General features: G+C 43.0%; 1 protein-coding gene across 1 annotated transcript; it reads right to left on the reverse strand.

Annotated features, from left to right (window-relative positions):
• Positions 1–1,683: 1,683 nt before the first annotated feature.
• On the reverse strand, positions 1,684–23,235 carry ttll12 (tubulin tyrosine ligase-like family, member 12; the record flags this gene model as incomplete). Its single annotated transcript, XM_080022341.1, has 14 exons — positions 1,684–2,000; positions 2,886–3,024; positions 4,142–4,210; positions 7,116–7,197; positions 11,606–11,757; positions 13,200–13,311; positions 14,145–14,339; positions 14,631–14,747; positions 16,312–16,388; positions 18,009–18,142; positions 18,716–18,875; positions 20,349–20,547; positions 21,489–21,643; positions 23,065–23,235. 14 exons carry the CDS (start codon positions 23,233–23,235, stop codon positions 1,849–1,851), a joined length of 1,914 nt encoding a protein of 637 aa, XP_079878467.1. The 3' UTR covers positions 1,684–1,848.
• Between the last annotated feature and the right edge of the window lie 1,874 nt (positions 23,236–25,109).

Here is a 25,109-nt window from a genome sequence, read left to right on the forward strand (position 1 = left end):
CGCACCTGGATGACTGGAAGGGGGCTATGTAAGATTTCTGTTCATCGACTACAGTTCAGCTTTCAATACCGTAGACCCCACCAGACTGGCTGTCAAGCTAGGACCCAACACTCCGCTGTGTGCCTGGATCCTGGACTTCCTCACAGCCAGGCCCCAGGTGGTTAGGGTGGGGAGGCTCATATCCAGCACCCTCACCCTGAACACAGGATCCAGCCAGGGCTGCGTCCTCAGCCCCCTACTGTACTCCCTGTACATACATGACTTTGCTGATGACAGTTGTGGCGGGCCTGATCAACGACGACGAGAAGCCCTCCCGCTAGGTGGCTGACCTGTCATTCTGGTGCCAGCACAACAGCCTCCTCCTGAACGTCAGCAAAACTAAGGAGCTGATTGTGGACTTTAGGAAAGGATTACAACCGAGGACGCACCCGGCTAGCTATTGTGCCAGTTAGTACTTATTGTGCATTCTCTGGGTTCGTTATGAGATTTCACTGCATATATGCTCGTATGAATATGTACATATGGGATGAATAAACATCTTGAATCTTGTAACACCTTTTAAAGGCTGTATGCCCCAACTCATCTTTGGAGAACTGGGTTGTGAGTCGAGAGAGAAGCATTGTTTTCCCTGTGCTTACAAACACGTATTCATTTCTATTTTCTTATTTCATCCGGGTGCCCCGCGCTGAGCACACTCTGGACTACGTGGATGGGCGCTAGGCGCTTGCAGCCGGGTGGGGCATCTGATGGGCTGCGGTGGGGCCTGACCCTTGTTCGGGGCGTGGGTGGGCATGTACAAGTACAACATTGGGAGGCCTACTCAAGGGAATAAATAAGGACAAAGGTACTTTATATGTAAATATAAAATAAATATGGACAGAGTACCTTTGGTATGCTCTGTCTGAGAATATAGTGCAGGTTGTCGGTGCTGTGTGTGTCCAGCCCACGGGCCAGGTTCCAGGGCTTACAGATCACGCGCACGCACCCCAGCACCCTGCTGGTTACATTCCTCCCCCATTTACTCCCATAACTATGACAGGAAGCGGCCACGTGCCCAATTATTGGTCCAGTTTTCCTGGACCTAATTAACTGTTTTTCAATACATCTTGTCCAGCTTATGTTTTTCCATGTACATGTTGTTTAATTCTATGTTTATTTTTCTCACCTGCGGTGATTCTCCCCCTCTTGGAGTAGTGATTAGTTGTTTATAGATCCAAACATGGCAAAATACTTCACTAAAGAGGGGGGTTGGTGGCGGTTGTGTGTAACAAAAAACCCACACATCGTCCACAGGACAGAGTTATTGCAGCAGTTCTTGATGATTTAAGAATTAATAAAGAGTTGCATTGCAGGTTTAGAAGATGACTCCACTTGCAGACTAACTCTGTCCTAGAGGCAATGGCACAAATGCTGTTGTATGTCCAGCACGCTGACAACACAGGTTAAAAAAAGAATGCCAAAAAAAAAAAAAAAAAAAAAAAAAAAAAAGGGGGAATCCTCATCCACAATTATTTTGCAAAACAACAGACTGGTCCAGATCACGGGCTGCATGTTTGGAAATCTGAACACACCATTTCACTTATAGAGCTGAAACAAAAATCGGCATATTATCTTGAACTTAACCTGAAAGACAGAGACGGAGAATAAGATGCGGAAAAAAATTAGGTCCGACGGAGACTGTTTTATTACGCAAAAAATGGCTTTCAGTTGGGGACAGGGTTGATATGGAATATAGCAGCCATCATCATTTTTTCTAAAATTACAGGCATGTTTGGAAAGCTGAAGCCAGGATGGACCAGAGAGAGGGATGTGAAGCAGGGGAATGAAGGGGAGGTTGGGTCCGGCGCGTCATAGGACCCTGGTGACGGGACAGTCCTGCGGCTGGTCCAGGATCAGCGTCTGGAACATGTGGTTGAAGAAGTCCGGGTGGTACCGACAAGCCCGGCCGCAGTCCGGCCCGAAGTTCGCCTCCAGGATCTGGGGCTCCATGACGCGTTCCCCTGACCCACGACCAGGAACGGAGGGTCAGCATTTTTTTTTTTTTTTTCAACCATTATATCATTTCAAATTTTTATTATCCCAACGATTGTGTTTGATCACAGTGTTAAAAAATATCCAAAAAAAAAAAAAAAAAAGTCCCTGCCGTCTAGCATCAACCCAGCTACGGATTATGTGTGTACAGTCTTTTACAATTTTTTGTTTGTGTTCTAATGAGAATTCCTTTGTTTTTCTTCATTCTCTTCACATCTAGTTACAGGTCACATAGGTCTTATTGCTTGTTTTTTTCTGAGGTGTGGAATAGAGGTCCTTGTTTTAAGATCTAACTTGTATGTTGCCGCCGTTCAAGTTGAGGATACAGGTTTTAAAAATAATTCTGTAAATTAAAACACGTAAAAAAAGCTATGAACATAAAATAATAAAATAAAATATAAATAATAAACATTTAAAATAAGAATAAAAAGTACTGTGGACCAGAAAGTATTTGTGGCTCGTCTCCCGGATCAAATTATGCAAATCGAAAGAAATTTCTAAGCGCCAACTTTTTTCTATTACTTTTGACTTTTGTTATATTTTAGCTTCATTGCGTCATGACAATTTTTCTATTTCTTTGTATTTATTTTTGGTTTATAGCCCATTGTTGAATTTTACATTTTTAGGTTTATTAGTTATTGCCATTCGTTATAGTTTTCTTTGTTAATTTTTAGTCATATCTATCCATCGACCGAGCAGCATGACCACTGAGTGACTAGAAGGTACTTTCCATTTCGCTTTGGGTCGTCTGGGCTTTTCACAAACCAGGGCACATAAATTACTGTTTTATCTTGTTGCTTTGTGAGTTTGTTGGACGCGTGCCGCACTGCGTGACGTGCGGACCCACAACTCACCGCTCGGGCCCGTTCCCCACTTGAGCATGAGGTCCACGGCGTAGATGGCCCGGGAGGAGGGGTAGGCGCAGATTCCGTAAGGCGCCGGCCGGGAAGTGGCCGCCTGGAACAGCTCCGCGAACGCCTGGAACAGCTTTCCCTGACCACGACGGACGGAAGGCAGGCGGGAAGCGTCAACAGCAGATATCCAACACGGTAAATTTTTTTTTATTTTTTGGACTTTCACAGACGTCAAAAAACTTTTGTCGAGACTTTCGCAGCCCAATACAACATGTTTACAGGGAAGGAACTTTACTCTCAATACCGTGGGAAAGGTCACCATTATGGCCGTGAAAAGCCTAAGTTGGAGTTCAAATCCCTGCTCAAACTTGCCCGAAGGGGAAAGATTGGGCTCAAGTCCAGGGGAACGTGTACCATACTCTGGAAAATACTCCAATTCCCCACTGGGAAATAACGGGGACACGGGGTGAAGGCATAAGTAGTTATGCACGAAATCCACAGAACATGTGACGAATGTGAGCAGAGCCCACAGGTTAAGCCGCTAACAGCCATAGCACCGCACGCAAACGTGTGAGGAAACAAGGAGTTTCGACTGTAGACTTTTAACGTGTGTAGCGGAAAATGCAACTGTCTCAGGAATGCACTTAAATGTGTCAGTGTCTGGAAGGAGACTCCATGGAATGATGCTGAGGGGGCAGTTGACCTCCACACAGTGCGATTCTCCACACCAACTGGAGTGGTGTCCGACTCTAGTGCATCAGCGTAGGAGTCTTTACGCCCAAATATGTCCTGTCTGAAAACACGGCGCCGATAAGCTGAACGGCCTTGCACTGAATGCGTCAAACCCCAGACAGAGTGGGGATGGCACTCACAGTTTAAACGACTACGTGAAGGCTCCTGCCGGACTGAATAAATCCAGCGAGACGGATGAGGAGATCCTTTTTGGTATCGCTGAACTGTCAATAAAGAACTGTTTTTTTGTTTATTTTGTTTTCTTTTTTAAATCAATCCTTTAAGACAGTAAAACTATCTGTCGTTAAGTTTTCCATTTGAGACAACCCTCAACCAAAAAAACTAACAAAAAGAAAAACATTTCCCTGTCAGCAGGACCTTGAGCTGGAGCATTTTCTTTTAGGTCTGCAACCAACAAGTAGCGCTTCTGAGCAACGAGCGGATCCTTCTCAAGGCCCTGGCTCCCCGTCAAACAGGGGAAGGAGGGAGGACGGGGGAGGGGGATCAGAGGCCACATTCCTTACCTCCACCTCTCTCCACGGATACTGTGGATACTGCTTCTCAAACATGGGGATGAACTCATCGTAGTGGACCTGGGGGAGGACAGGGAGGAGAAAAGTGAACGGAGGACCGGCCGTCTCCCGGTGGACGCCAGAGGTGCCTGCGTGCGACATTAAGCCATCGAGTCGGGGGCAACAAAAACATTTTACCATATGATGCAGAGAAGAAGCACATTGTCTCTTTATACAAGCGTAAAAAGGTGTGATTCCCGAGGCCGAAGTCGATCAGCAACTGCTAGAGGATGTTTAAGAGGAGAGGGACCGTCCCCAGATCCCCAGAGCCCGACCTCAAGGCACCTCCAGGCCGATTGATGGTGTGAAAGAGATTCTTCCGCAAAGATCAGTGAGGTTGATCTGCCCGCTACAAGAAAACAACAACCGAGAATATTCAAGATATTTACTCTGCAGAATAAAAATAAAGATTCAGTACTGCTCCAAAGCAGCGTTCTGATCAATCTGATATAATTTCTGAAGACAGCGGGCTTTTTACAAAAAAAACAGGGTGTGGCTTGGGTCAGAAGTATGGGAGAAATTTACTATAACATTCAACAGTAACATATTGAATATTATCTTGCCTACACGCTATAAGGATCAAATAAGTGTGGGGAAATATTGAGTAAAGAAGATACCACTCTCCCCCAGTGCTGGTACAATATGCTACCATTATAGATGTTAAGGGGTGAATGAGTACAGTGGCTCTATGGAATGTGTAGAGTTAACATGTTCCATATGTTGTAACACAAGCTCAGGCCTGGAAGGAGAACAAGGCTACAGTGGACAGATATCCACATCAGGAGTGCGTGTGGTATGATATGACGTATGAATGATAGATGTGTAGAATGGAGCATATAAGCCAGCCTGGGGAGAAGCTCCGGAGTTCTTTGCAAACCAACTCAGGCTTTAATGTTACTTGTTCAATGATTAAAAAAGTCTTTATCTTTCAAACTTCGGCTTCCTCGATCGCTCTCTTGTTTTGTTAAAGTGTTAGAGTAAAGTTTATCTACCACAGAAGTCACTTACAAGTCTGTGGCCCCCAACTGTTTCCTCGGGTGCCACCCACAGAGTGACATTTACAGGTACTTGCAAACTTCACCTGGCAGACATGGATTACAATGCACCTCTAGGCTCCCCTGTTGAGTTTCCTCATCTCCATAGAAGGTAAACAGAGCCCACAGCCAAATACGCTCACCTAGCCCCAGCTTTTGTCTTTTAAGGAAATTTGTTCTGTGTATATAATTTATATAAATATTTAGTATATTTGGTTATTTCAATCTAGTTATTTTGGCATTTGTTTTTTTATTAGGCTTTTTTTTTTTTAATATATATTTCGTTTTTTTTAATGCTAATTGTCTGTCCAGCACCGATCCTCACCACAACAGACCTGTATGTATGTATATATATATATATATATATATATATATATAGCTGTGCCTTTCACCTGAACTCTTTTACAACGTATGTGTACTCTGCTTATCCTTCTAAAGGCTAAGTAGTGTTCATGTCGTAAAAACGACGTAAACTGGTCACTTTCTGCGCCGTAAAGAGGAGGAAGGGAACTTCAAAAGAGAGTCGGTCTCAACGAAACTGCCCCATCAATGATCTATGCAGGGGCGTCGCCACATCGGCTGACCTTCATCCCAGCGGCTCCAAGGAGACTGTATAAAAAGCTCCAACTCTCCACTGAGAACGGAGCACTTCCTCTGTGACATTCTGTTGTGTTGTTACACTGAACCTGCTCCTCTTGTACAAGATTAAATACTTTATTAACCTTAAGTATTTGTCAATTAGTACGATAAGTGCGTCCATGAACAAAGTTTATCGCCGTTTAACTTTAACAGATTCGGCAAAGTAACGACTGAAAGGAGTTGAAAGTAGTCGTTTTAAAAGTTAAAGCAGCGACCGTAAACCCAAATCCCGCAGACTCATGTTAAGCGAACCGCACAGAGCTTCACATTTAAAACCACGTGGTTAATAATAGTAAATATAATATAAGCCTCAAAATGATGAGCTTTCTCCTTCCTTATATTTCCATCTCCCGTTGGGCCACACCCCATGCAAAATCGAGTCACAGCTTAACCAAATGGTTAAAAAAATAAATAAATAAAAACACACACAAAGAGATTTAAGTGAAAAGGCTCGATGTGGAGTCCTGCTGGGGAACACATGACCTGAAGCAGAAACGCTCTCTCCTTTGTGTCGTTGATCAGCCTCCCTGGTTCATCAGAGAGAAGCAGGAGGCTGGAGCCTCGCCCTCTGAACGGACTTTAAAAGGGCAGTCAAACCATTCCTCACACCTCGTTCCCCCAAGAAACAAGGGCTTTCCCAACCATTTTTCAAGTTAGGAAACCAAAACTTCAGTCAGAATGTGAATTGTTGATACAGCGGTGTATAATTTGTTATTCATTATTAATTAATTAATTGCTATATAGTGTTTTGATTATGTGTATTTTTCTGTTTTAGTGTTCGGTTTCATGTAATTGTTTATTGATCATTTTTACGGTTATTATTGTATATTGCCAACTATTCTAGTTTTTTGTTTTTTTTGGGGTTTATTGAATATTTCTGTTCCCTAATTCTTAGGTTTGTAGATTAACATTCTCCTCTTTCACTTTATTATGGTTTCATTTGTTGATGCCAGAAGTCCATTTTTGTGGTAATCCTATTAAAAGTTAGTAAATTATGAAAAGTATTCAAGATGTCCTCTGCAGCCAGGGATGGATCCGGTGCTGCTGGTGGTATTGGGACAGCACCGGGTGACCTCACGGCAGATCATGTCCTCTGCGGGCGGCATTTTGTTGGAGTGAATTTTCCGCAGAGCTGCTGCTCCTTATTGCAATAAAACTCAACAGAACTCAGTCTGTTCTTTTTTTTTTTTTTTTTTTTTAAAGGAAGAATTCCACAACAAGATAAATGTCAAACCTCGGCTTGGGAGCAGTACCTGTTTGAGCTCCACGTCCTCGGCGTAATTCATGACTGTGAAATGCTTCTGATAATCATCAAAATGGTCCAAGGAGAAAGGCCTGGACAGGACACAGAAATAAAGTGTGGGTTAGAAAACAAGGATTATCGACACGTCAAACGAGTGAGGACAACCTAAATAAAAAACAGAAAAATTATAACATTACAATTAAGAAGTTCCACCTCCCATCCCCCTTTTTTTGTTAAACAATGTTGTGGCTGCTCCCATGTCGTTTTTTGGTGCTTAAGCCCTTGCAGCGTAGATGCACTGCACACAATTTTTGTTTTCTTACTATAATCTTTAACGTTTAAGTTTACTATATACACACCGCAATTTTTCAGTTTATTTTAGGATCATTTTTTGTGTTTGTTCACTTTTAGGTTTATTTTCTTGTTGTTGATTTTGAATTTTTAGGCTTATTGTACATTTCCAAATGTTTCTATTCTTAGGTTAACTGCCATTTTTTATTTTTAATTATTATATTACTCCATCTATCTGATGGGGGAAATGTAGGCGTTACTGCAGCTCAGTGGGAAATTAGAAGTAAGTACGGAAAAGTAAGAGCATATTCAGCAAGTTGACAATAAGTGTGAATACAAAATAAAAATGAAGTAATAAACAATTTATGAAATTAAATAATATCAAGAAGAAGCAGAAGATACATGTGTCAATCAATCAGAAGCGGACGTAACATGGAGCAGTACCGCTGACAGCAGGGTAATGTATCATTTGTTAATTAATTGAACCCCCTTGAAATGCAAGCGTCAACGTCTGCCGCTCCTCCCCTCCACCAACAAACATGAAGTGTTTTGGCCTCCAAGTACCGCGAATGCACAGTTGAGAAAGATGTTGTGCACAGTTGAAAACAATAACCAACTACGCTCCTCTGGACCCGCATTCCATGATGTCACTGCATCAGACAAAACATCGGCCTGAACGACTGCAATCTGAATGTCTTCTGCTCCAACTGGGAGCTGCGGGATGATCGATGCCTAAAATCCTGCTGTAGATGGCACCTCAGTGATCGCCAGGGGTGGCTGCTTTTGTATGTGGTTGCAGCTGAAATATTTAATATTCTCTCCGAAACCTACATTGTAGTCAGAGTACTGGCTAATTCAAATTAAATAACATTTCCAAATTTAAGGCACTGGTTTGAATAATGAGTGAATTAAATGTTTAAGCAGAAACAAAATTAGGCACAGAATTAAGGACAAACTGATTGTGTGTACTATGTTAATGATAGCCCTTCTACGTTTTAGATGGTCTCAATTTGAATGCTGGCTATGTGATTTTCATGTTTTTAAGTAAAGATGCTTCACTTGATTGGAAATGACAAATAAACTATCAATTTCTCTTAACAGAGGGCAGAATGATGTGACTTATAGTGGAATCCTCCCTGGTCAAAAGTTAAGACTCGCAATTCAAAGCAAAACACATAATTCATGTGATGTATTAAAGGTTAGGTAACACAAATTGACCATGAGATAACGGATGGTTGATCAAATGTTATTGATCAACACCAGTCAGTCTTCTCTTACCTCGATGGCTGCTGAGATCTCAGGCTTATTGACTGCAGTTATTAATTGTACCTATAACGTTATAAGTTAAAACAATATAAACTAATAAGGCATATTGTTTTAAACACTTAACATTTAAATGACTTGGTATGTGAATCACACATTTCTTACCCTCACTAGTTGTTTAACTTATAGTTAAAGTTATGTGGAGCCTCCGTTCTCTACCACATTAGACATTTATTTTGAGCTGATTTCAAGTTTATTAATGGCAGCACAATAATCCAATATGATGATGATTTATTGATCTGCTTGTGTCCCTGATACACAGGACCTCCAAATATACTTTGATCAAGATGATCACAAAGTTATTATTTTTTTATTTTTAATTTAATTAAAACTCCAGCCAGCACAAAAGAACGTTCACTATTTGAGTCATGACATTTTTACCCTGGCATGGCCTTTTTAGGCTGTGGTTATTATTTCTTTCGGATTGTGGAATGTGGCAATGCTTGCCCAGCCATTATTAGCAATGGCTCATGGGTAAGGGCTCATCATCATCATCAGATGGAGTTGATTGGACGCCTGAGGCGGAAGAAAGTTTTGGTGCATTTAAACAAGCCTTTTGCACCCTCTCCATGCCGGGTTTACTGGAGAAATTGAACTGTGGATGGGGGAGAGGGTTTTCTGTTAGCAGTGTTGTTAGAATCTCATGTGACGAATTACGCCTTGTTGCATACTATGCTCAGAGAACTTAGTGCCGTGGCTGGTGGGTTGATCACATGCTGTAGCCTTTATCTTGCTACAGAGCAAAATTTCTCCCCAGCAACAGCTGTATAGGCAAAATCCTCCTTGTCTGCTTCTACAATAACATACGTGCAAAACACTGTCTGAACATCATGTACTTTAGGCAAGGACGCGTGACTTATGCAACAGGGAAAACCTGGGAACCATTAGCAGAACGCTCCCAAACACATAGTCAAAGACAAATCCTTAAAAAGACATCAAGGACATAAACAGACATGACAGTGCATCACCCCACCCTAACGGTCGCACACATCTCACCACATAAATACATGCGTACGTCCTGTAACTAGCAGGACAGGTGAGCTCGACTACAGGCTGCATCCTGCCAGTCGCTCTCTCCCTCTCCTCTCTTTGCAAAGACAAACTCTGTTCCTCTGAAATAAATATGCACGTAACAAAGAATTTGTTCACGATCCTTTATTATCCTATAGAATAAAGGATCGTGAACCAATTCTTTATTGCGTGTATATTTATTGATGTTGACATGATGTTCGGACAGTGTTTTGCACGTATGTAATTGTAGAAGCGGACATGGAGCATTTGGCCTATACACAGCTCTATCGTCAACATATACAACTTTCACTTTGCTCATGTCACTTTCAAGTGATGCTCTGCACCTACTCCAGCCACTGGTCCTCCAACCGCGACGGAAATCCACATGACTGTTTGGCATCAATAGCCGTGTTTCTACCGCAAATTTTTTTCCCCCCTACCAAACACCGCATGACAGACTGATCAAGCTGAAAAATATTGTTTTGTGATATGTGATGATATGTCTATGATATAGATGTCCCAGTGGCAAGGTAATTTCAATTGAGTTTCATGCATGCTAGTAATGACGATTATATGGCGTGTTCCAGCATGCAGTGCTGACAGGGAGACCAATGCCATTAGATCTTTCTCCTTTAAAAAAAAGCCACACATGAATCACATCATGTAAACCAGTGGTGATCAGATCGTCCAGTTAGTATTCATCAATTTTAAGAGTTTACTTATTTTAAACATAATTAATGGGTCATGTAGATGGGATTATGTTCAGGCAACATTCGAGAAATGTGTTCTAGGAAAATTTGAAAACCCAGCATGATTTAAACAGTTGGTTATTTTGCAGCCTAATCGATATTCTATGAAAATTATCCCCTACATATTAGGCACTGTGATAATATTATTCTGTTGTTACACTAGGGTGCACGCATTTATTCTTGGTATTAAGACTAGTCAACATAACTGTTTGGGAATCACAGAATTATTAAACACACCCCACTTTTACAATCGTGGACCTAGACCAAACAATGTAGTCATAATGGGTGTCTCTCACCCAAGAGTTTAAGTCTATGTGCCCAGGTCAAAGCAGCCCTATTTGCTTTACTCGAAGGACTACTGCACGACCCCCCCACCAGGTGATGATCCATGATTCCCGGAGAAAAAGATGGAAATCTGACAGATTCCTGGGACCGTTCCAGGTCCTCCTCACCGACTCAGCTCGAGCTCAAGTCTCGACCTTCCAGAAGCGTACAGAGTGATGGGAGAGAATCACCAGTCTATGGACTAAGGCTTGACATAAGAGCAGAATAACCCCCTGAGTTCAGTCTGGGCATTGAGGGAACTTACCCCCTTTCTAGTTAGAATTGTGTAGTGGCTTCACACCAGTTTTTTTTTTCCCCCCATCAATGCAATTTGGGTTTTTCCCCGTAGTGTGTTGTCATACTACAGTGTAGATAAACCCTTATTGGTCTTTTACTCTTCTCTAGTTAAGTGTGGGGAGAGAGGTTTGGCCAATTTGAGATGGAGGTGTCCTATAGCCGCTGTCTGGGAGGAGTTTTTATGGTTATGGTTTTTTGTAAGATGTGTGTTTCCCAGTTGATTTAAACAACATAGAAATCTTAGGACATTACTGCAGGTATAGTTGTATTTTAATTATCAATTATATGAAAACCTAAGCATTATGGCATTTTCCTTGAGTTATTGTTCCATGAGGAACAAGATGAGGGAGTAAGAGGAAATGCGGATGATTAATGCTTTGAATGTTTCATATGCTGTGAGAGAAAAATACATATGATCAACTATATAAATTACGTTTTACATAAATATTTATGAAATCTTAAAAGTCATCAAGTATTGTCTCTTATCTGTTCGTGCACATCTCACTTGTTGGCAAAGCGCAGCCAGAAGACGTTGTAGGCGTAGACGCGCAGCGGCTGCACGGAGCGTAGCATTAGCATGTAGCGCACGTCAAACTTCACCATCCCAACCTCTTCCCTGTGGAACAGCACAGCGTCCTCCAGATACTTACACACCACCTGGGGGGGAGATAGAAGGCGGAAGCTAAGTAATGATGCAAATACAAAACATTGTACATAGAAGCGTTTTGTTTGTTTGTTCATTGTGTATACAGGTACTCCTCAGTCACCAATTTGCTTAACGACCTGGTTGTCGGAACGGAACTCGGTCGTTAAGTGAGGAGTACCTGTACTTTCTTTTTTTCTATATTTGGCTATTGTCTTTGTTTATTTGGCTATTTTCTTGATATGTTTGGTTATTTTTGTCCATTTGGCTATTCGTGTTTTTATGTGTTAAGACTGTTCAGGTTCTTCATCACATCAACTTCCTGGTATATGAAAATGTACTGTCACGAATAACCGAATTCTGATTCTCGTCGAGTTTGATGAATTGAGGAAATTAAGAGTCAAAGAGGAATCTACAGCACGCTCATGTCCCCAAACAAAAAGTGACCACAAAGGATGTCATGAGTGAAATTAAAGATGAAAAGAGATTGAATGATATGAAAGGTCAGAATGACGACAGAATAAACTCATAACGCAGCAAGAAAGACCTACGTGCATTTTACAAAAAGGCAAAGAATGTCTTGAAATAAAAGTTTGAGGGGAGAAAGAATGTATTCCTGACTCAACAAGACATGGCCCGTCAAGCTTACTTTACTGTCCATAAAGCATGCACAGCATGTGCATATGTCAGCATTTTCCTTTCTGAGTGCAGTATATTACATATAGAAAGATTGGAACGTTCCATCCGTTAGATGAGATTATTTTACGGCTTTTCAACCCCTCCCTATATTTTTAAAAGCCATTATTATATTTTATTTTCTACATTCTTCAATCGTAAAAACGTGTATGTATATGCAAAAAACTGTTCTTCCCACCACTGCCTACTGTATTATAAAGACCAGATCGCATTCAATCTTTACTCAACCTTGTGTTAACCCCCAGGGGGCCTGACAGAGCATTGTGGTTTGTTTTATGGCACAGTTAGATTGTATCTGTGACCAGAGTTTGGCTGTTAAATCACTGTATGAGGGTAACACCCGGGGATATGATTGAGGGGCCATAATCTTGTAAATGGCACCTGACCAATGGCACGTGAACTCTCATCGGAATAAAGCCCTCTTCGCCATGAGGGTAGACTGATCGGATCACTGCTTTGAAGCAGCTCTGAATCTTTGTCTTTATTCCGCAGAATAAATTTCTTTAAAAAAAGTTTGTTTTCCTGTAGCGGGCAGATTAACCTCACCGGCCACGCAGGGAGAATTCTCCAACATTAATTATTCACATTATTTAGGGAAATTGTTCCAGGTGTGCTGTTCCAAATAATTGCTAAATACTGTATATATGGGATGGAGAAATATGATACTAGTTCAAGTACAACATTGGGAGGCCTACTTATAGGAATAAATAAGGATAAAGGTACTTTATATATAAATATAAAATAAAACTTGACAGAGTACCTTGGGTATGCTCTCTCTCTGTCTGATGATATAGTCCAGGTTGTTGGTGATGTGTGTGTCCAGCCCACGGGCCAGGTTCCAGGGCTTACAGATCCAGTGGTTGTCTTCACCCCTGGCGTGCGCGCGCACACACACACACACACACACACACACACACACACACACACACACACACACACACACACACACACACACACACACACACACACACACACACACACCCCGTTTTTCAGGCCTCAACATCATTTTCATGTCTAATTTGTGTGTCAGTTGTTTTCATTTTTTTGGTGTTATTTGTTTTGATTCACATTTCTTATGATATGATCATAATCAGGGCAATCTGTCTTCACTGGTATATATACAGGTACTCCTCACTTAACGACCTACCTGTTTAACGTCCGTTCAGACCTACGACCAGCTCTCTGACCAGTATGTATTGTATGCTGCGTACAATACCGCGGCGTGAGCGGTGTCAGCGTCTAGCATCTCATCGCGCATCACCCTTCATACACTATATACACACTGAAAACATCTCATCACCGTTCTCAGTCTCATCCCCGCAGTCTGTCAGTATTCACTAAACTAGCATTAGTAATTGCCACGCCCCCTTACTGTGAATTGACGGTGTGTCGCTGGATTATATATTATTTTTAACTAATGCGTCATCATTTCTCCCCAACCTAATTGTGTGCACCCAAAAATGTGATAATTCTCTACAGTTAACGAATACTTTTTATTATTTTAATTAGAAACATGTGATTGGTTAAACTACAAATTAAAATGACAATTCCTTTATCTGGGTCGTAGCATTAGGCAGCCCGAGGACACGACATCTGCGGTGTTTTTGCACTACAATGCACCAACTATACTATGACAAATCCCTTGTCATTGAACTTGGCCCAACAAACAGATTCTGAAAACCAACAACCCCCCAACCCCACCTACTTCTCTCGGAGCTGCTGGTAACGTCTGACGAACTGCGGCAGCTCCGTCTGCAGGTTGAATGTTTCAGGCAGCCACTCAGCCGCCCGGCCGCTCCGGGTCCTGCGGGCCACGGCCGCCAGGCAGTCCTTCACCGTGATGATGGCCTCGCACGGAAACTGGTTCACGATCGTGCACGGCCGCTCCTCGCTCAGCTTCCTGGTGAAGAGAGAGAGCAGCAATGGAGACTTATCACTCAACTTTATTAGTCGAGTCCAATACTAATCCACTCCCTCTGGGATTTTGCAGTGTTTTCTTTGTGATTGTTGTGATGCAATTCGCCAACTTTTATGTGTTTCTTGGCAATAAATTAGCAAAAAAGGGGCATTTTATTTACTCCTCCCAATGTAGAAAGTCACATGCAATAACTTTCTATAATTCATTCTGCATGTCATAGAAACAACTGGAAATATTTTAGGACTCTTTTTTTTGCGTGGGTGTGTGTGAGACCTGTAGTCCTTGATGTGGTTGAAGCTCCAGATGACGTCAGCCTCATCCTCCTCCTCCATTAACTGGAAGCGGGGGTGTGTCAGGTTTTCCCGAACTTGTTTCATGTCAGAGTAAACCCTGTGACCACGGCAGCAGAGGAAGAATAAAAAGGTTTGTTCAAAAGACACTGAAATACAGCCTTGCAATGCCAAGGAAAAGGCAAAACACATCTTCAATTCTGTTTTCTTTTCATGTTTAAAAAACATACACCAATCAGCCACAACATTAAAACCTCCACCAATAACCACTAATATTGTGTATCGCCCCCTCATGTCGCCAAAACAGCTCTGACCGGTGGAGGCGTGGACTCCACAAGACCTCTGAAGGTGTCCTGTGATATCAAGATGTTAGAAGCACATCCTTGAAGACCTGGAAGTTGTGAGGTGGGGCCCCCATGGATCTGGCTTGTTGTTCCAGCACATGCCACAGATGCTCTATTGGGTCTGACCCCAACCCTGCCCATCAGCATGATGTAGAAGAAGACATGATTCATCAGACCAGGCCACCTTCTTCCATTGCTCCATGGTCCAGTTCTGACGATCACATTCCCATTGTAGGTGCTTTCAGAGGTGTCATAGCAGCATTAACTTTTTCACCAACTTGTGCTACAGTAGCTCCTCTGTGGGATCAGACCAGACGGGCTAGACTTCACTCCCTCATGCGCATGAATGAGCCTTGGGCGTCCATGACCCTGTCACCGGTTGTCTTTCCTTGGATTGCTTTTGGTAGTTACTAACCACTGCACGTCCGGAACACCCCACAAGACCTGTTGTTTTGGAGATGCTCTGACCCAGTTGTCTGGCATCACAATGTGGTCCTTGTCAAAGTGGCTCAGATCCTTACGCTTGACCATTTTTCCTGCTTCCAACATCAACTTTAAGAACTGTGTTAACTTGCTGCCTGATATATCCCACCCCTTGACAGGTGCCATTGGAACGACATGATCAATGTTATTCACTTCACCTGTCAGTGGTTTTAATGTTGTGGCTGATCCAGGGTTTCCAGGGTTCATTCTGGCATCACAAAATGAAATTCAATGACTTTAAAGTACTTCTTTTAAGCATAATTTATTTCATTTTTTTAAGGACATCACGCAAAACAAAAACAATCACTTCTCAATGTGTTATGTTTTAGTCCTTCTTTAAAACATAATATCTTAGTCAAATTTTCTATTATTTAAATTAGTATATCTATTATGTATATCTACGGATTTATTATTAATCTATTTGTCATCTACTATTATACGTGCCTATTTTCAACCATGCTGGGTTCAATTTACATCTCCCTGGCATCATCTATGTTGATAAAGGTGATTCTGCTAAATGTTTATTACGTTATTATTTGAATCACAAAATCAGAGGGAATATCACAGGTTTTGAATTATGTTTCTTCCAAGGACTGTTCAAGCACTTCAGCACAAAAGGGGCCATTTTCAAGGTATTCAGTACTTAAATTTCTGAGGATGAAATTCAAGTCACCTCAAGGACGTTGTAATAACCCTGTATATCAATAAAGAAAGCTTGACTTCCCTCCTATTAGTTTTATCAAGAACTTGATAAACTTCTATTCCACCCCTACACATTGGGCTTTGTTGTACCTCAAAGAAACTTTGATGCTCAACGAGTCAAAATTAAATTCTTACTTTAGGATTTTCTCGGCTGGAACGGTGTACGGCTGGATTTCTACAGGATACTTCTCCTTATTCTCCTGCCAAATAGTCTGGGATCCAACGGGCAGAAAACAGAACAAGGACAAATTATTCTAAAAACACTATTGTATCCACCAATCGGCCACAACATTAAAACCACTGACAGGTGAAGTGAATAACATTGCTCATCTGGTTCCAATGGCACCTTTCAAGGGATGGGATGTATAAGGCGGCAAGTGAACAGGCAGTTCTTGAAGTTGATGTGTTGGAAGCAGGAAAAATGAGCGAGCGTAAGAAATCTGAGCCACTTTGACAAGGACCAAATGTGGCCAAATCGCCATGAGCATCAGAGCATCTCCAAAACAGCAGGTGGAACCGCGATCACACCTCGGCTTGGAAGGGCTCGGCGAGGCCACAGGCCCCTTGTGCCCTGACCCTGGCACCACGGACTCTGACACTTACTCGCTGTGCCTTCCCCGTCCACCTCGAACCTTCTTTTTCTCCCTCCCTTTCTTTTTGAACATACCATATATTTGAGCTATTTCTCAAATACACCCCTTCATGGCAATGCTTCCTGCCACACTGCAAAAATTGTTCAGGAATAGTTTGAGAAACATGACAAAGAGTTCAAGGTGTTGACTTGGCCTCGAAATTCCAAGATCTGAATCCGATGGAGCATCTGTGGGATGTGCTGGAACAACATGTTAGCCAGATCCATGGGGGCCCCGCCTCACAACTTCCAGGACTTAAAGGATGTGCTGCTAATGTCTTGGTGCCACAGGACACCTTCGGACGTCTTGTGGAGTCCACGCCTCCAAGGGTCAGAGCTGTTTTGGTGGCAAAAGGGGGAGCTACACAGTATTAGGTGGTTTTAATGTTGTGGCTGATCGGTGTATAAACAAGTTACATCCAGCAAAGTGATTTGGTCACAATGTTACATAATAGATCAACTGGTGGCGCAACTGTGGGAAAAAAAAAAACAACACTCCAGCTCTGGTTCGATGATTCATAAAAATGCGTAAAAATGTGAATTTATAAAAAACAATTTCAAGGTTTTATATTTGTTTTTATTTACCTTAATTACCAAATGTGATTCTTTTTTCCCCCAAGTTTGTTTTTTGCTACGGTATATTAATTTACATTCCAGTAAAATAAGTTAAAAAATGTAAATACACCCTGGCTAAAATGTGTTACATCAGAAGCTATTTCAACTCAACATTGATTTTTTGCGTTCATGCTGGGAAAGCCAGACTCCCCCACCAAAAATGTAAGTGGCATACAGAGGAGCACATGAATAAAATACAAATGTAGATACATTAAAATTGCCTTAGATTAAAAAGTACCAATAAAGAAAGTATTAAACAAGGGATTTATTATAAACAGAATAATCTCACAGATTACCACTGTCACACAAACTTCTGAATCATTTCATTTGAATACAGGGAACAAAGATATGCATCAACATTTTGGTAGCTCTAACAGACCAGAATAAATAAATAAAATGGTGGCTAGAGGAATACGATCTAATGCTTTACTCATGTTTAAGTGTCCAGCTGAGTTTGTGGTTGCGTTTGAGTAGTTCATTACACCAATTGTTAGGTGTTCAGGTTTCAAAATGCACCTTATGATTACATATTTTTATTTCCATGCTTTTATTTTTCTTTGCTTCTATAGTATGTATTCTATCTTACCTCGTAGTACAGGTCGGAAGGCTCAGCCGCGGGCGTGTCCACCCCTTCCAGGTCGGCTGGTATCCATGGCAACAGACGGCACTGCCTCACCAGCGGGTTGGTCTCGCCGTAAGTGTAGTCGCGTGTGACGTCGTCTGAGGAAAGGTGTCGATGATGACACACAGGAGATATTATCCAGAGGTGGAAGTCTAAGCACTACGGATTTTTCTATCTTCTAGTTCATTTTTAGGTTTATGTCATTACTTTATTATAATTAGCTATTTTTGATGTGAGCTTCTGTGACACCGCAATTTCCCTCTAAATAAAGGCTCCATCTATCTCAATGCTTTATTAAGTGGATTAGAGTCAAGTTCACTGTTTGGTGCAAGACCTTGGCTGCTAGAGAGCGGAGTGATCATTTAAACAAGCCTGGTCGGCAGAACAGAGAAATTATAAAACACATTTGTGGAGAGCAAAACCGCCCTAGAATTCCAACAAAAAAAAATTCAGAATATACAATCACTGAGCTTCTTGACAACATTTCTAAATATGGTTACTTACACCATTGAGGTGATTTAACTTCAAGTCGGATAAAAATGTAAATAAAGGAGCTGTGAATAAGGGCTGAATACACACCCAACATAAGTACATGAAACTGGACGCTTGGAGCTGCTCTAGGCTGCTTTTACGAGAGAGAGATCGAGAGAGAGATCTTATGTGTTCCTCACCTCCCTGCTGCAGGTCATGCAGAGGCCACAGCACGGAGTAGCTGATCTGCTCCGGGAGGAAGATGAAGGGAGCTACGCCACAGCTGGGCTGCTCCGAGTGCTGCACCCTGGAGCCAAACTCATCCAGGATGTACCACACGGGTACCCTCTCCTCCGCCGACTGGGGGAGGGAGAGAGGGCGTGAGAGACAGACAGAGGTCCAGAGAGGGAGGGAGAGAGAGCGAGAAGGGGGGGAGAGGGGGGCAGACAGAGCGGGAGAGAGAAGGAGAGCAAGAGAGGGAGGGAGGGAGAGGGGGGAGACAGAGTGGGAGAGAGGAGAGACAGACAGAGAGAAAGAGAGGGCAGGGGGTGGGGGGGGCAGAGTGGGAGAGAGGAGAGAGACAGAGAGCGAGAGGGGGGGCAGAGTGTGAGAGAGACAGAGAGCAAGAGAGAGATCTCATCACAATTTTTTTAGCTGATTGTAATAATTGTATAAAATAAATGATTCCACAGAATAACGGAAACTTTAAAGCCCATGTTGATGATATGGAATGTGAATATAGCATCTTTATAGTTCCAATGTTCAATGTAAACATTAGGTGGATGTGGGTTATTTAAGTGTTAAAACATCACACTATGACAGTGGTACACAACGGAGGAAAACAGAGCAAGTTGATCAATTCCAAACGGTGCGTCAGGTCGACAAGGGACGTGAAAAAAACATGTTTTTAAAGGCCGAATAATAAGTGGAGGGGTATGATCACATCATTGATTATTTGTGCCATTACTCCAGCATGATCAGAAATGAACACCTAATAGATTTTCCGAGTGAGGCGGTAAAGCCGAGGCGACGGCACGCTCCTCAGAACGGTAGAGCGTCAGGTAAGCAATTTTGTGGTCTATTCAATATAATTAATATGATGATAATAATACAATATTCAATTTGAACTTTAAGTATTATTTAACCATCCCCTGTGAGAGAAAACCAAAGACGATCAATTCTTTGAATGATCACATGATTTATAAAGTACAATAAGCCTTCTTTGCGTGTTACGCATCTTTCAAAACACATTGCCTTGGAGATTTTAATGAAGAGACTGTTCTTTCCAACAATGCCTACTATATTCTAAAGACCAGATCACATCTCCACACAACGTTGTGTGGAGATAAGGCTAACCCCCCAGGGGGCCGGACAGAGCATTGTGGTTTGTTTTATGGCACAGTAAGATTGTATCCGTGACCAGAGTTTGACTGTTAAATCACTGTATGATGGTCACACCCGGGGATATGATTGAGGGGCCATAATCTTGTAAATGGCACCTGACCAGTGGCACACGACCTCTCATCGGTATAAAGCCTTCTTCATAAGGGTAGACTGATCAGATCAGTTTGTTTTCCTGTAGCGGGCAGATTAACCTCAGTGACCACCCAGAGAGAATTTCTCCAACCTCCCAAAAAACCTTACACAGAAAATAAAATGACTACATATACCCTTTTTCAGTGAAACTACCCACACAAACGCTGTGTACAAATAGTGCAATGATGGATTACTGGAATATCCTGACCGTCCCCAGCCTCTACGACGCTCACGACAGGCGGGAATTGTGACCCAGACCTAGGCTTCCTAGAACCGTGCGCTTTAGCGTCGTCGTACCCCGAGCGACAGGCGATAGGTCTGGTTGTACTTCCACATGCGCTCCAGGACCAGCTCCACAGTGTCGGGGTCCGGGGCCTCTCCGTGGAAGTCCACCCCCATGAGGGAGGCCATTCTGGGCAGCAGGCCGGGGATCTGCTCCAGCTGCGAGCGGGCGTTCTCCACGCGGTACGTCCACGCATGGTCCACCAGGAAGACACTGGTAATGGACATAAAACAACACTTCATTAACCCCTCCCTTCAACAGAGGTTGCAGTTGTCTTTCCTTTATTTGTTTTCTTTTTTTATGTTTTGCTTGGATCGATTTGAATTAATATAGATATGAATAGCGTATATAAATAAATACAATTCATATGTATATAAATATGAATTTTGTGCGCCCCAGCAGATTGTCCTTCTACATATACTGCAATTATTGTTAGGATTTTACTTATTTCTTTCTAGGGAGGTTGCAGTTGTCTACCCTCTTTATTCTTTTGTTTATTCTGATTTTAATTGATTTTTGGTGGTGTGCCTATTTAACAATTTGTATTTTGTGTCCTGGCAGACTGTTTGCCCGTGGCTGGATTTACTGAAAGGACTTCTCGGCGATCTAGTTTGTCCGAAAAGCCATCCATCTCCCTAGAAAGAAATAAAAAAAGTCTTATTCTACTTTGTCTTAATATCATACTCATAGAAAGTTTCATATCACATCCACATCCGAGAAGGGGAATTGAAGGATTGTGTTAAATAGGGTAATAACGAGTACCTGTTGGCTCTGTTTGGGCACTAAGGACATGTTTCTAAATGTTATGAGCACCACTAACATTGGTGACTGTGGCTATGTCCACCAGAGAGAATTATTTGAGAATTAAGTGAATCCAAGACCAATAATTTAAGAGAGATTATTCATTGAGGTATGATATTGACGCCATTGAAAAAAGTGATAGTGATCCATCAAGGTCTAAATTGATGACTTAAAACTGAATACAAGTATAATATTCCTTTTTTTAATCAAATGCATTTTGCTTTGCTCTTATTGTTGCTTTTTGATGGCCTTCTATTCATGTAAAAACACTGAGCCACATGACTTGTTTAAAAGGTGCTATACAGATAAAGCTTTTATTATTATCTGTGGACATGTATGTCAAGCGCCCTCACCTGGTGGGATCTGAGGCCTGCAGCCCGCTCTCCAGAGTAACGATCACCTTACAAGCGACCTCGTTGGGGCTGGGCTGTTTTTCCTCCTCCGCATCCGTGTCCTCGCTATCCTGCACCACGCGCATGATTCCAAACACCTGCCCGGCATCGTAGACCTGGAAAACAAGGGCGAGGGAACAACACGGCCACAGTGGTGAGATAGTACATTATCATCGGGCATGGCAGCAGCTCAATGGGGAAGGGAAGCATGAAGCACAGAAGCAGGACAATGTATATGAAATTTGTGATGTATACATACAATAAGCAGTCAGTAAAAAAAATAAAATAAAAAAAAAAAAGTATAGAGCTTTTTCCACTGCACAACGAACCCACCAACACCCGCTAGCGTCTGGCTTTTGTCTTTAATGGCAAAGGTTAAAATTGGCATTCATTTCTGTTGCAAATTTTTCGGCAGTAGCCATTGGTATTTATTGGCTCCAGCTCAGATCGGCAGTGATGAGAGCACGACATCCAGGCAGACGCCATTTTCCGGCCGGATGCTATGACGGGCGCCAAAGTTCCGGGTGTAAATAGATGAGAATATCCGTGTATCATTCGACCATTTCACATACGATTTAGGATCCAAAATCAAAAGAAGTTATTGACTTATTTTTACAGCATGCGGGACCACAAAATGTTTTGAATGTGGGGACCGCTCCACGGGGACCGCTCCACGGGGACCGCTCCATGGGGATCGAAAATGTCCAGCATAGTTATCTCCTTTTAGCTACTTCTGCTACTTCAAGATCTGCTTCAGCTAGATTGCTGCTGCATCATTCCGATGCAGCAGCAATCCCAGTCCACGGCCCTTCTGCCAACAGCGCGGGGACAGCAGGTGCGGGCGTGGCCAGAGAGCTGCAGAGCTGAGCTGCAGAGCTGAGCTGCATGCCTGCCAGACAGTGTGTTCAACCACTGGCAATCGTCTGTTTAAGTAATCGTCAATAGATACTGATTCATAAAGTATAGTTTTACATAATAGTTGACTTTCTATAATGCATACACAGTATAGTAATATAATAATTTTCCCTGATATGTAAATTCTCTCTCCAAATCTCTAGATCAGGTTGTTCCTGGAGCTTGTAAATATTTAAATTGTCTGTTTGATCTTCTCCCTCCCTTTGTTTTTTCACTTCAAATATAAAATGTCTTATATAATAGTGTCTTTATAAACCGTTAAAATGGGTTAAGGCGACCCCTCTCGACACTACCACGAAGCTTTATGCAAAAAAAAAAAAAAAAAAAAAAAAAAGAACGCGCGACGGCGTCATCGATAAGTAAACGAGAGCGTGACGTCATCCGGAGCTGGCGCTAGCAAGGGGTTGGCAACATCGCAGCCTTGCATTGAGCTAACACGGTTAGCACGCAGCCCGTACGGGACACACATAGGAACGGATAAGTGGGTGCCCTGGTAGCCCTACAACATTAAACCAAATCCCCCCGCAAAGAAAATAATAATAATAATAATAATAATAATAATAATAATAATAATAATAATAAAAAAATGGGAGTTTCAACTCGCTTAGGGAGCCGTCCCCACCTCGTGGACCAGTTTGTGGAACAGGCTCTTCCAGTAGATCTGCGGGATCCCGGAGGATTGCAGGGCAGCCGCATGGCGAGCCAGGAACCCGCTGAAGGCGTCCTCCTCCACCACCACCACCTCCACCTCCACCTCCCCTCCGTTCACACAGCCCGGCCGCGGGGCGCTCATGGTCGCTCGGACTCCACGTGTGAGACGGCGGGCGAGCCGGAAGTAACACACCTGCCGTCGCGAGCAGCGTTGCATTGTGGGAGATGGTGTTGTGTTGCTCGTGTATGCACCACCGCCCGTGCAGCGATAGGGGGCGCCATGTCGTCTCGATTGAACAAACAGCGACGCGCCGATAAACCGCGTCGTCCGCTGTTTCCAGTCGCAGAAAGAACGTGATCCGTTGAGGACGTTCTGGCGGCCTGCAAGCGCGGTTCTGTCTCTGTGACGCGGTCGTGACGTCATCGTGACGTTGCCGGCGGGACGGCGGCGTGAAAGGTCGGGGAGCGGCGCGTCGGGGCGGAGTCCAGCGGCGCGTCCGTGGCGAGAAAGGGTAAGCTTGTTTCCCCGGGCGAGGCGAACACGTTGGAAGGAAAAAGAAAAAGTCATCGACTTTACCCAAATACGAAAACACCGAGGTTGAAGTGGAGGTTGGTGAGTACAACAGATTATATTTAGAAGTGATGGCTAATTAATTTATTATTAGTAATTAGTCATTTGGGGTTTGCCAATTCATAGGTCTATTGCACATTGCCATATAAGTTCATTATTACAAATGCATTTTTTTTCTCATGTGATCTTTTCCCTCCATGGATGAAGAAATATCGATCCATCAATCCAGCTGCGTTTCTGTGCATTTAAGCTAAAAGGGATTTTAGAAAAGCTTAAAAACACTCCGATAAGCTTGTTTCACTGAAAGACGAGAAATGTTATGATTCTCAAAAGGCACGACAGTATTAAACTTCTTATTTTCGGTCATACATAATGTTGCAGTGCCGGATGTTCATATTAGACGTGGCCAAACTGTCAAATACAAAGGTAAAATAATGACAAAGTTTATCCCTGTGAACAAAGAGCTCAGGCTTTAAACCGCTCCAACCACTGTTTTCAACATTCTTTTCTACTTTCGGCAAGAGCTGACGTCAACGTGTGACAGTTTGCTTCACATGGGGTCATCTGCTCCAGGCACAGCACACCCACGAAATACAGGGACGCGCTCGTCCAACACCCAGTCTCAGAAGTTGTTTGACCGCTTCATCACGTTTTATCTAAAACAGAATTGATCTCGTCTCAGGTGTAAATTTGACGGCCTGGACAGTCGGTGTCGGCAAAGGACAGACAGTCTGAATCTGTTTCTCATTTCATCCACGTCAACATTATCAGCCAGCGGCCGGCGCCTCGCGCACACAGAGCGGGTGCGGAGCCCCCGTCCCCGGCCACTCACAGAGCGGGCCCCAGCCAGTACGGAGCGGCGACAGGGCCCCCGTCACCAGGCGCGCACGGAGCCGAGGGGACTCCCATGCTCCCAGTCGGGCTCCGAGCCACTTCAACACCACCCCAAACCGACATCCAAACCGGAGGAGCGTCTCTGCTCCCCGCCACCGAAGGACCCCTGAGCATGCCGGCTCCACGATGCGCGCTGCTGTTGCGGGCATCTGGACTTTATATACCCTTAGTCCCCACATTCTTAAAATTTCATGGTCCCGCATGCGAGGAAAAAGACAATTATTACATGGTGACAACAAATCGGAATTGTAAATAACAAAATCGAAGACAACAAATATCCCATTTTCTCATGTTCATCAAAACAATGAAAAACAGCCGTTATTGCTTTTCTGATTTTGTAATCGTAAATGAACAATGAAATAACAGGGCGTAAGTGGTTTTCTAAATTTGGACTCAAAATCAGATATTAAATGATCAACTGATATACAGAAATGGGTGCCCCCCCCCCCTCGGGCAGTCTTCCAGAAGTTGGTCAATCAGAAGAAAGTGGGCTTTTAGGGAGGTGAGCCTTAAAGAGAGAGGGGCTAATGTGGCTTGTTTCAGACAGAGAC

The sequence above is a fragment of the Zeus faber genome (assembly GCF_960531495.2).
Source record: "Zeus faber genome assembly, chromosome: 21".
Taxonomy (NCBI): domain Eukaryota; kingdom Metazoa; phylum Chordata; class Actinopteri; order Zeiformes; family Zeidae; genus Zeus; species Zeus faber.